General features: G+C 41.7%; 1 protein-coding gene across 5 annotated transcripts in view; it reads left to right on the top strand.

The window, feature by feature from the left end:
* LOC135250748 (protein TANC1-like) overlaps positions 1–13,495 on the top strand; it is a 150,395-nt gene that overhangs the window by 124,860 nt on the left and 12,040 nt on the right. For all 5 annotated transcript variants that reach the window (XR_010328994.1, XM_064327378.1, XM_064327379.1 and 2 more), the window contains 3 exons: positions 1,270–1,506; positions 2,035–2,220; positions 3,297–3,375. Coding sequence is in view for 4 of the 5 variants with exons in the window: in XM_064327378.1 (XP_064183448.1) it covers positions 1,270–1,506; positions 2,035–2,220; positions 3,297–3,375 (502 nt within the window). In the remaining variant the exon portion in view is untranslated. The remainder of the gene's footprint in view (positions 1–1,269; positions 1,507–2,034; positions 2,221–3,296; positions 3,376–13,495) is intronic.

The following is a 13,495-nucleotide window of genomic DNA, read 5'->3' on the forward strand; positions in this document are numbered from 1 at the left end:
TTCTGCTTTTACCAACAATATGGTGTTGTGGAAGGTCCTAAATGAGGTGCCACTGGAGGTCATTCAAGGTGATGCTACATTGGTATGTGGTCATTTAACCAATTACCAGTGGAGTTATATAATTTGTGGTCAATTAAAAAAGCTTTTATCAGTATGTCGGTGGGTGAAATTACAACAGATCTGACACCATATGATTTCCTGTGACACATCCAAGTGCTTTAAGCCATATTGCCAAAGTATCATGAGTTAAGAAAAGGTATTAAAACAGCTTGTTGCTCTGGCTTTAGTTATATTTATTACAAAATATCCCCATCGGAATTTACAGTCACTCTGATGTCTGGAAACAGATCGCTGCCAATTTATCCGCCGTTTTATCCTGAGATATGCCTCGTTCTGCCCGAGCGCCTTTCCTAAACGGCGCCCCGGTTTGCCGCGGCAGCAGAGATGGATCTGTCTGGTGGGGCCTCTCCGCGGCGGGAAAGAGGGTGGCTTTGCTCCAGCGGGCAGCGCAATCTCTCCCCCCCCCCCCTCCCCAGCCCCCTTCCCCCCCCGGTCCCAGCGGACGCGCTCTCACACCCCGCTGGCTGGATGTACGGCGCGCCTCGGAGCCGGTCTCACGTCAGTACGGGAGCGGGTCAGAGAAGGCGGGGCTCCGGAGTCTCACCGTCGATGGCAGACAGGATGCACCGACTGCCGGGCCCGCGGCAACCGACGGCTGTTTGTGGGCCGCCAAGGAAGGGCTCGCTCGGTTCTCAAAGGCAGGCGGTCATGCCCAGGCAGCGGCACAGAAACATCACCGCCGTGGTCTGAAGACGCATCTCTCCAGACTATACCTGGACTAACTGCCACCAATCTGTGAATCATTTCACTTTAAATCCCTCCTTTCATGGCACTCATGTTACATGTACCCCCATTCCAGCACTTTTTGTAATTTGTATTTTTGTCATAATATTGTGGCTTGTTCTTCCCCCTAGTTTGACTTAGCATAAGCTAAGTCAGTATTATGTTCACGGCGTGAACTGAACTGTGTTCTTGGCTATAAATAGCTGTACGAAATGAGTATTGTACCTTATAAAACCTGTGTTTAGTAGTTGTTCCAATGACCATGAAATGCACTTTTGTATGTCGCTTTGCATAAAAGCTTCCCATGCAATGTTATCTCGATGGGAAAAAAACCATAACGTGTATGGTTGCAGATAGTATTCTGTAAATCCTGCGCGAAGCTTCGAGGGGACCAAAGGGAATGACGTCACGTATCCTACGTCCCAGGTGAGCCGCCTGCTGCTGCTGGGCGGCGCGAGCGCCAACTACCGCACGGAGGCCCTGAACAACGCGCCGGTGCTGTGCGTGCAGTGCCACCTGGGCCACCAGGAGATGGCGGCCCTGCTGCTGGACTTCGGGGCCGCCGTGGAGGGGGCCTCGGAGCACGGGATGAGCCCGCTCTGCTTCGCCGCCGCCGCCGGTCACCTCGGCCTGGTCAGCCTGCTGTGCAAGAGGGGAGCCAAGGTCGGTCTGACCCGAATGGCCGCTTTTGTTTCTCACAAGCTCTCAGGGCCCTGAGTCTCACTTCCTTATTGTCGTTTATTTACTCATTTATCTGGCTGATGTTTTTGTTCAGTGTGACTTACAAAGTTAATATGACAAGATAATTGAGCCTGGATGCCTAGAAAATTCAAACATTATTTGTTATGTAATATATTCTCATTTAGTCTGCATGTGAAATGTTAAAAGGCTATTTGTATTAGACAGTGGACAATTATGATATTACTTGTGGTTATTGCTACAAAGATAATGAACCAGCTTGCAAAAGGAAAGGAAAAAAAGCACATTTAAATAGGAACTCCAACTCAAGGTTGTAACTTTTAAAACCACTTTGGAACTCTCCAAATCTAAAAGGAAATACGATTTAGGACTGATTCAAGCAGGGTACATGCTGTACTTGCTATATTACTCAGTGTGGTACATATTGTCGTATATTGTATTTTATTTTTAAAACTCCCTGAGGGTTTACTGAAATTGCTTCTGGTCCCACAGGCTGACCATGTGGATAAGACCGGTCAGTGTGCCCTGGTCCATGCTGCCCTCAGGGGACACCCTGACATCGTGCGCTTCCTGCTGGAGCAGGAGTGGGCCCCCGAGGGCCGGCTGCAGGACTGTGATCGGAAGAACAAGGCCCTGCAGCAGGCTCTCATCGCTGCCTCCAGCATGGGTCACACACAGGTGGGCACAGACACACCAACACACTCAGTAATGCAGGGCCCCCGACACACTGACTAAGGCATGGATACTGACTCTCTCACTAATGCATGGGTATCAACACACTCCCTCATGCACAGGTACTGACTCACTCACTAATGCACGGGTATCAACACACTCACTAATGCACGAGTATCGACACGCTCTCTAATGCACGGGTATCGACACACTCACTGACACACTTGCTAATACACAGGTATTGACAAACTCACTAATGCACGGGCAGCGACACACTCACTGATACACTCACTAATGCATTGGCGTGGACACACACAAGCTGGAGCCACGTGTGTCATCACACGCACCAACACTTCAAAAACACGCTCACAACACATCAACTAAACATACAGACACATGAATGACACTCTGACACATTGCCAAAATACATACAGACACATGACTGAGACACCGACACATCACCAAAACACAGATCACAGAAATGCATATAGACTCATCACCAAAACACACCATATCTGCACATCACAAATTTCTGCTGTTGCACACAGTAAAATGTTTGAGAGAACATTTAACTCTCCGCAGTATTTATGTGAACCCCTAAGGGATCAAATGTACTGTATCTGAGTGGATTTAACTCTTAATATTTTACTGTGCATCACACTGCAGGGCTGTATTTCCCCACACATTGATACCATGTATAAACAGCTGTATAAACATCATTAACAGCCCTGGCAACACAGGCAACCTACCACACATTCTGAAATAACGTATGTGACCAAAGGACCTCGGGGAGCAAGGGAAGTTGAGAAAGGTGAACGGTAGGATATTTATAGGATTAGCCAAACGCTATTTAGAGGAGCCCCAGTCAAAGTGTTACACGTCAGCACTTTGGCTCAGAGACGCTCATTCATCATATGCTCGGGAATATGATTTACGGGGCGTCGTTTCATCGATCGGCTCGATGTGTCTCATCGCTATGGCCCCTCTGTGATATATCCAGCGCGCCATGTAAATCCTCGACTGCTTAGTTTGTGTTTTACGCCGCAATCGCGGGTTGTTAATGAAGGCTTTCTGTTTGGCAGGTTGTGAGAAGCTTGCTGGCGTTGAATAATGAGCACATGGTGCAGATTGACGGTTATGACTCCCTGTGGGGTGAGACAGGTAGGTGTTTTCTCCTTTTCTTTGACAGTGGCCGTGTCACAACTCGCGCCCCCCTGGCTAAATCGATCAGCTAGTGCGCCGCAGTGTCCCGCGTAGGCCCTGTCTGGTCCTCTTTTCTGTGCCTCTTCTTTGCCCGTATTTCCTCAGTGTCCTTTCATATTTGCTCAAATCAATATTTTTCTCTGAAATCTTTAGACAAAGAGGTCCCTGTTTTCTTGTTTCCCCTGACTGGAAATGGGCCCTAGCTTATTTAGGCTTTTATCATGATGGAGTGTCTGCAGCTCTGTATGGCTCTCCATGCCCTAAGTGAGTATATGTGTTGTTGTTTTTTTTGCATCGTACAGGTTTTATCAGTTCACAGTGTACCTTCAGTCACACAGAACCTCCATCACGAACGACCCGTTCCAACTATTTGTCTTGGTTTATTGCAAATATCAAAACTGAAAATCCTCGATTTTTATCAGCACCCAAGGAAGAAGAGCTCCATATCTGTTAGACCTCTAAGAGAGGTGCATGAGCTACTTTCTCACTCTCGCAGTACTCTGGACATGAAATGGTGTTTGTGTTCCTGGTAGCTAGCTAGCGGTTATTATGTTAATAGCCTACAGCACATTGTGTATTTCTTTGATGAGTTAAAAAGACCCAAAAGCTAGTTCACTCGCTAGCAAGCTAGTTTCAATATTATAGCTCAATGGCTAGTTATAAATAGTTAACATATAATGGTGTGCTGAAAGCTTAACAATGGCAAACTAGCTACTTAGCTAACACCCATTTAATAGTGAAGCTAGCTTACTTGACTATCGATAGCGAGAGTTCTTGTTTAGATATGGCATGGTATAGTACTCACTATACCTTGGATTCATAGACTGTTTTTTGTTATTGATTAGAACATATGATTAAAAAGTGAAATAATTTTGACTTTATATGAAGAGCAAGTATCTTCTGGAACCTACACGATAAGAGGGTCCAGTACGATTTATGGTCAAAAAGTCATGGGTCAAAGGTTCCAGTTTCTGACAGACAGAAACTGGAATGGGCTCAAGGGTCTGGCTGAACAAGGCTTGCCTAGTCTTGTTCTTCATTAATACATATCTGCCACATAACTCGACAGTAAACATTACAGCAAGCGAAACATTCTGTTGAGAGATGCATTTCTCCTATTTTATAGGCATCTCATTTTGTTTTCTAATTTGCATGTTTGTGTATTGTTCCGGTGTGATTTTTAGAGAATCAATTCAGACAAAGAGCATCCTGGTGTGATCCTTTTTTCCCCTGAAAAAGAAATTAGACCATGCTGAGAAACAAATTTTCCCTCTGGATGGTTTTCCTTGGCCTTAATAACCTGCTGCTGTGGCTGTTCCTTTGGTGAAGGGATGTAGTTTAGCGCATAACCTTTCTTTGGTGAACTCACTTATGTTGTGGCTCAAGGACACCATGCAGCCACTTGAATACCGTTTGGAATGTGTCAGCCGTGGGGTATTGCAGTTTATTTCAGTAGAACTTTGATTATAGTTAAATTAATTTTCATCCCACATTTTAATCTCATTTTACAATTTCCCTGATGCAACGTCTGCGATGCATCTGTTTGGTAGCGCATAACGTGCCAAACACATGCGTCTCTAGAACACCGCTGCCTCTTTTCACTCTGCAGTCCAAAGTCTGAAGTGCGCAGACACAGAAAGCTGTGAGACTGCATGTGGTATACTGCTGATGCAGTCAGGTCCACAGCCCACAGATTCCCGATCTATCAGAGGACCCACTATTGAGCAATGAGGCAACAAATGCTCTGCTGACTTAAAATTCCTTCCGTGGATGATGTTATGGTAATGCACGCAACGTCTTTGGGAATATTGACCGCAGTCAGGATTCCAGACTGCATAAGAGCTGGATGGGGCACATGGCTACGTGGAGTGTCAGCTTTGCCTGGGCATGCCAGCCAAAAGCCGATATGTGGTGTTTTACTATATGCAATTTTGAAACTGCTTTGCAAGGAAGCAGACTCATAGAAGATATTCAGAAAACATCTGTAGATGGAACCATATAATTGGCTGCCTTTAACCGTTGGAAATGGTGGAGTAGTACCTGGAGACCAGTGAGTGTGCTTTGGGATACACTACACTCAGGAAACTTAAAGTCACAGAATACCTTGGAGACATCAGAAAAGTAGTCCCCGTATGAATAGAGCATTTTTCTGTGTGAGTGTTTGTTTGTGATAATGCCTCTTAATACACCGGACTGGTGTAGCTTAAAGGTTGGGCATTTGGAAGCTGAGTTTTTTGTGGTTGAGAGCATAGGTCAATGTACTTTTTCTTCACTCTTGAAGAGTGAACCAACCCATTATGGGTCAGAGCAGAGTCTGTTTGTGGATGGACCACAGAAGATATTTCTTTCTGTAAAACAAAGGTTTTACAGACCCAGCAGATGCTGGGTGACGATGGGATGGTCAGAAGAACCCAACAGTAGCAAATATATTAGTTAAAGGAAAAATATTGGAACACATTTTTGTTGTTTTGGCTCTGTACTCCAGCACATTTGATTTGAAATAAAACAATGAATGTGAGGTTAAAGTTCAGACTGTCAGCTTTAATTTGAGCATATTTACATCTATATTGGGTGAGCTGTGATGGAATTATTACAGCCATTTTTATACATAGTCCCCCATTTTAGCAGACCAAAAGCAATTGGACAATTGGCTGCTCAGCTATTTCTCGGCCAGCTGCGTGTCTTTGCATCATTAGTTCATGCATAAGAAAGCTGGATTTGCATGCCTGTTGCTGTTGTCTCTCAACATAAGGGCCAAATAAGTGTCAGTGCCAGCGAAGCAGACTATCATGAGGCTGAAAAATCTGAAGAAATTGTAATACACAAAAGAGCTCTGCATAGCAAATAACCTGGTAGACCACAGAAGACCAATGTAGTGGATGACTAATTAATATTTTCAATAGTGAAGAAAAACCGCTTTTCAACTGTAGAATAAGTCAAGAACACCCGCCAAGATAGAAAAACACATATCATAGGTATATACGTGTCACAGACCACCATAAAGGGAAGACTACATGAGCATAACCTAGAGGGTTCATGGCAAAATGCAAGCCACTGGTAAGCCTCAAGGACAGAACAACCAGGATAGAATTTGATAAGAAGTACATTAAAAGAACTGTAGAGATTTGGAACAAAGGAGTATGGACAGATCACATGAGTGTTAACCTTTACTAAAGTGATGGAAAGAGAAAAGTATTGAGAAAGAAAGGAACTGCTCATGATCCAAAGCACCCCCCTCATCTGTGAAATGTGATGTAGGTAGTGTTATGAGCAACTTGCTCACTTGCCTTTATTGATGATGTGACTGCTGATGGTAGCAGCAGGATGAATTCTGAAGTGTACAGAATCACCTCACCATCTGCTCAGATTCAACGAAATGTCTCAAAACTCATTGGACACCACTTCACCTTGCAGCAGGACAATGACCCCAAACGTGCTGCTACAGCAGCCAAGGAGTTTTTCAGGGTCAAAGGGTGGATTTCTCTTGACTGGCCAAGTCAATCACCTGTCGTGAATTGAGCTGAACATATGCTTCACTTGCTGAAGACAAGACTGAAGGCAAAAATCCCCAGAAAAATCCCCAGTATTTGGTGATGTATATTGGTTTCAGACTTTAGGCCCACATGGAATGCAAAGGATTTGCAACCAAGTACTAAATATGATGACTTAATTCCAGATTAAGTTCTGTTAATGTGTGCAATATGACAAGAGAAGTGATTTTTTTTATACTGGCAAGAAAAGTGACAGGTCTATTGATTCATTTAATTTTAATGTGTCATATCTTTCCAAAGATACAATAAAGCATTCTGCCAGGACCAGGCCCAGCTTTCATCAGGCAGCTGTGAACAACTGTACTGGAGTAAGAATGGGTTTAAGTCTGCCTTGATGCATAGGGTCACCACTGTATTAGCTCCTGCTCTCTTCATATCTGTGCTAGCTCTCCTGCAGGTCCTAATACTGTAAGTGCATAGTGAGGAAAAGGCTAGCAGGCTGACTGCACCAGCTGCAGTGCCCCACGCTGAGGGTACATGTGGCACAGTGGTGACTCAAGAGGCACAAATGTTGATTCCAGATGGGCGAGAGAAAATCCAGTAAACAAGGAAGGACACATCACTTGTGAGACTAGTTATTTGTGAGATTGGTTGATTCAGATGCGTACGTGCAAAAAATCCTGCAAAACTGATTGGTAGTGTTACATTGGTAGATTGTAAACAGGGAGAATGTTTTGCTTTTCTGCTGAAACATTAGCTTATGAGCAAAGTACATTCCCAGAAGTTGAACAGATTTATCTCACGTTTATCTCAAGTGTCGACTTCGTCATGCTCATAGTACTGAAGCTTATGACCTGAATTAATGTAGTTTATGAGCCCGACAAGTGAAGCTAAAATGCAGGTAATTACTGGTAATGTGACAATGCATTGAGGAGGCAGAACCATAAACATCATTTCTATGTGTGTCATGGGGGATTTTCTGGATTTTTCTTTGAGCAGAACATGAAGCAAAATGCAGGTCCTGAAGGTCTTCTCAGTGGAAGATGGTCTTACCCTTAAGGGCAAGCTTGAAACAGCAGATCTGTGAAAATTAATTGTTTTTTGATGTTGTTTCTTCCTAGTTGATATGAATGTAAACATTTATATCAGTCACAATCTTTAGAAGCACACGCCAATAATTAGAATTAGAACATTTAATTCCTTATACAAAAATAGCACATTTAAGAAAATAAAACATTATTTTTCTGCTGTTCATGTGACAAAGTTGAATAATAGCTATTTTTGACTATGTATTCAAAATATGGATTATTCTGAAATGGTCATCTGAAAACCCTGGTTGCTAGTTTCTGTAAATCATCCTTTTCTTTGACATTTTCAGACCAACATAATGTCGCAGTGGCTGATGAAATGTGAATGTGAACTATGTCTCTGTGCCTCCTGGTCCTTTTACAGTTGCTGTTCCAGAAGCAAATTGCCTTAAAATGGTGAGGCTAGACCATTACAAGAAAGGTTCTCTTTAATCCTACTTTATGTGGCCTTGGCATATATATCCGCTGTAAAATCTTAAAAGGACCGTCCCCCTTATGATGTCCCAGGGACCAAGTTGGCCCTTCATAATGAGCTTTGTCACTGAAAGCTGAAGGGAGGTTTTATATCCTCAGAGGCTGGAATGCTTCTTTGATGAGTGTAGAGAGGACTTTCATGTCTGCGTGGGAAAGGAAAACTAATATGGGAGAGTACTGGGGCGCAGAATGATGGCGGCTCTCCTTGTTTTCAACCAAACAACTAAATTATATTAAAAAGATGTTTTAGTCAAAAAGATGAAGGAAAAATCTATGAAGAACCCACTTCAAAAAATATGACAATGATGATTCAATGCAGTCAGTTGATCTGTGACAGGAACCCTTCATTATAAGTATTGTGATGATAATGATTATAGATTATAAACATATTTATGTGCCTCCTAGGGTGTGGTTTGTCATGCAATTTAATATGAGGACCTTTAGGCTATGACCTATAGAGGGCCTGTTTGAACTAAAATGCAAGTTAACTTGCATGTAATTTTTGATTGCTGAGCATAGCTAGCTATGTACCTTTGCTTTTGCTTTTCCTGTACATGGCTTATCCTTATTATTAGTTATTTGCTTTTGCTTTAATTATTAGGGTAGTAATATACAAAATGTAGCTTAATTTGTTTTGCATTTTAGCCTTACATCAGAGCTGTTTGTCTTTTCAGCACTATGGAATCAATTATTATAATTGAACCAGGGACTAGTAAACCGGCAGTGCTTCACAATGAAAATATTAATTTCTGCAGCCTTGTTTCAACATTTCTTCAACAAATTGACCAAAAACAATTTAACTAGAAATGCTGTAAAAATTTAAATACATGATCTGTAAAAAACAAACATGTCTTAATGCATTTTTCGATAGTAACTTAACAAATTATTTTATATGGCGCATTGCAGCATGTATCTGCATCTCATTAAATGAAATGCTCATAATAAGAAGTGTGTGCCCTGGTGGTTGAAGAGAAATTCTATGGCAAAAAATCCCACGCTATTTAAAACACATGCAGCAGGGAGAGATCTCTCATCCCACAATTGTTCCAGTAAAGAAATGAAAAGTTCAATTTCAGGGAGGGAAAATAACATTAATTCTCCACTAGTCTGTTACACGCCCCTCTACGGACAGTGTAGAAAGAGGCATGATCCAATATCTGTATTTAATTCACCCCTAGCTGTTTTATTTGGTGGTGAGGAAAAGGTCAGTTGAGATAATTATGCTTTAATAAGGACTGTCTTGTGGCAGGCCTCAAGCTAGGACACAACACACTGGAAATCGTACAGATCTCATCCATAAACCTAATTACAAGGGGGTCGTTTTCAGACACAGTCAACAGAAGCCCAATAAGACCAAAAAGGGTTCTCCAGTGTTTCCGTACCACAGGCTCCATGATCATCACCTTTCACGTGAAAATACAGTGTGTGGAATCAGACAGAAAGGAAATCATGAAACTTGTGAGATGGACACAATAGCATCACACAACAATACAGTATACCTAGCTGCACACTGACTTCAAGCTGAGGTGACTTCTTATGTCTGAAATAAGATTTAGCTTTCAGAGGTTACATCGAGAATTACATTTCACAGGTCGGTAAATGCATAGAGTTTGTTTTCAGAGATGGGCTTATGCAGTTTGTTTTCAGTGGTGGGTATTTGCATACATTTAGATTTCATAGGTCTGTATATGCAAAGAGTGAGATTTCACAGGTGGGTATATGCACAGAGTTAGATTTCACAGGTGGGCATATGCAAAGCGTAAAGACCTTATGCAAATCCGCCCTGATCTCTATTCACACAGAAGGGTGGAATTTTCACTTTTGCCACATTAATCTCTTCAAGATTCCCCTGTGGTTTGTGTGAAAACAATGCCTGTTGCACCTTAACCATAATGAGGTTGTTTAGCTGCTTGTTTTTCATTGTTTATGGCAGTTGTCTAAGAGATACAACCAAGAGCTGTGGAAAATATACCGCATGCATGGAGAATGGCAAATAGAATCTGTTAATGCTAAATATCTCTGTGACTTCACATTGTGTCCTAAAACACAAGTCTCCACACAGAAGGTGTGCACACCATCTTAATCATCAGGCTTTGTTTGCACAGTGGCGGGTTCTGAATATGGCTCCATTCAAAATGTATCAAGCACAGTATATTATGCTTATGGATAAGTAAATATCACAGAAGATCAAGGGATGGCTTTGAGATTTCATATGAAGTACCTAATAAAATAATGCAATTTCGACATTTCATTTATAATATAACTGAGCCCAACAGGCAGTATTGCATTTGAACCTTTCTACGGCAATAACAACAGAAAACTTTTAAACTGACAAGTCGGCCATTTGCATGAACTGTTTAATATGTGTAGTGTTTAGTGCTTCTAAGCACAGCTCGCCCTTATATTATTGTACTGTCATAATGCCCAGGACTGAGGTATCAATCATTCATGTCATCTGGAAAGTGGTTTTGTATAGTGGTGAGTCACTGTGCCAGTAACCATGACTGTTGCTTCTTATACATAGAGTACTTATATTTTGAAGTTCCAATCTCTTCATGGTGATTGTGTGTGTAGCAGAGCTATAAATTGTTGTGTGGTGGTCTACGCGTACATAGATGAAGAAGGCAGCCCTTGCTGTCCACATTGGCCTTTGTTTGATGAATGGGCAGAGGTGTTTTTGGGTGACACACAAGCTTTTCAATACAATCCACTCTCTCCCACACTACTCACTAAGTAAATTCAGTCTCAACCACATATTTAAAAGATTTTTTTATTCACAAGTGAGTTTCTAAAATAGCCATGTAATTGCAGTTTTCAATCTTAATAGAATTAATTTAATCATAAAAAATTAGCTTTTGACCCAAAAATGGTACATCACAATGTTAAGGGCATACCTTTTCAGCTATCAGTGCCACAGTGATCATGAAAATTGGTATTTTTATAAACTTTTAAAGGTTTCAAATAATGGATTTTGACTAATACTGCACAATTTTTTTGATTTGATTAAAAATAATGCATTACTAATCAACTAATGGAAGAGAACAGGTTGAACAGAGATTGCTTTTAAAAGTAAGATTTTAACTTCCTCTGCTTTCAGCTCACAGCACACCACTTCATTATAGTTCACCATACATTACTTGGGCATACAAACTAAATCAATATAGTGTGCCATCTCAGAGTCCTTTCTGTCTATGGAGAAACATTACCAAAGTGTAATTGTGATGCGGATTATGATATAGGGGCCTCATTTAGATATGAAGTGTCTGTGTTTATCACACAGTGTCGTGATTAATGAGCCTCCGAACCGCTCAAGGACAGGAATGTTGGCTGGGCAGAGATTGAAAGGCCAGAGAAGGCCGAGTTAAGGTGAATGAGGAGTGAGTGCTTACTAACAACATGTGAACAAGACATCAGTCTGTGCTAAACTGCTGGGAGGGAGACAGGTGGGCTCGGTAAAGTGTGGTTGCCCTGAAGTTACTCCATCATGAACAGCTCTTCTAGGGAAGATTTCTCCCCCAATGTCATTGAGAATGGTTGCCAGATTTAGGATTTATATTGCAAGGGAATATCCTCCAATTTATATAACTGAATATATATGAACTCAATTTATAGAATCCAATCTTTGTAATTAAGAGACTGCATGAAAAACCCAAGCCAGGTGAGGGCACCTATATTTTAAACCTAAATGAGCCAGAAGTCAGAAACAAGTACATTCAGAGTAGAGACACTTTTGTGCTGTGTGAATGGCATTGAAAAAATTATTTACAAATAAAATATCTAAAACATCCATAATATTACATAATGCCAGAGCTCATAGGTTATATTTAATTTAACCAGGTGATGCTTTCTGTTTGCATGGAATTGTGCCCATGTCAGTGCTGACTGTGGGCATTAACGTTCGTAGTGTGGCCCAAGGAGGGAGGGGTCCGGTAAGCAGGCTATATCTCCCCGTCATTGTGCACAGGGGACCCCTATAGTCAGTCACTGGCCTTCTGTCTTCCTGCACCAGCTGCATATTAAGTGGACTTCCTCTGATGAAATGGTTGCACAGCTCAGCTGGTGGAGCACCATACTGATAGTGAGGGCCAAGGCTTAAAGCCAAATGCACCCCTAAAGCCATTATATTGGTTTATGTGACTTGGATAGTGAGATTATATATCTGCACCCAGGAGCATAGTAAATGAAGAGAACAACGTTGCGGCAAAAATCATTTTCAGATTTAACAGAGAATTAGTCTGTGCCAGCACAGTGCTAACAGTCCCTACATAATTTGCATTACAGACATGTGATGCAAATTATGTTCCATTAGATTAATTATATATTTAGTTTTTGTGATACAAAATGTTCACAATTTCTGTGCGCGAGCTGCCAAATGCTGTACTTCCATTTCCCAACAATTAGCTAAAAGCTGTTGTTCTTCGCAAACATCTTTTCCGCCTAATACACATGCAAACAAATTAATTGCTACTTAGCTAAACACTCCCAAATAATGTAAGAAGTGGATTGCGGGTGAGTACATGTAAACACGTCTGCTGCTGCTGTGTATGCTGCATGCGTGGGGTGCATTTGGCAGGTACATTAATTTCAAACTTGGGAGAAAAAAACAGTGGTGGGAATTTTGTTTAAATAATTCTGTTTAAGGAGTCCTCTGAAACAGGTAAGGCTTCTCACATACCGTATTATCAGTGTGATTAGAGTGCTTCCTGTCTGAAGAGGTGAACAGGCCCAATACATCCCTTAGGAGTTTTTACTGTGCTTTAATAGCCCTGTCCTTCATTGACACGTCATATGGTGTTGCTGCAACATATTTTATACCCTTTAATAAAATGCAATCCGTTTCTTACTTCAGAATTGTATTGCTCACCCAGGTATTCGGCAGATGCTTCAGTTGTGTATTATGAAGGGGATTTACCAACAAATAACAACTGTAATAAGACCTTTTAACATTAAGGGGTGGTGTAAATGAGAGCAGGGGTCGGAATTCCAGTTGCTTCCCAAATTAAATCGAGACCTAGCACCATTTAC

This window comes from Anguilla rostrata, chromosome 3 (assembly GCF_018555375.3).
Source record: "Anguilla rostrata isolate EN2019 chromosome 3, ASM1855537v3, whole genome shotgun sequence".
NCBI lineage: Eukaryota > Metazoa > Chordata > Actinopteri > Anguilliformes > Anguillidae > Anguilla > Anguilla rostrata.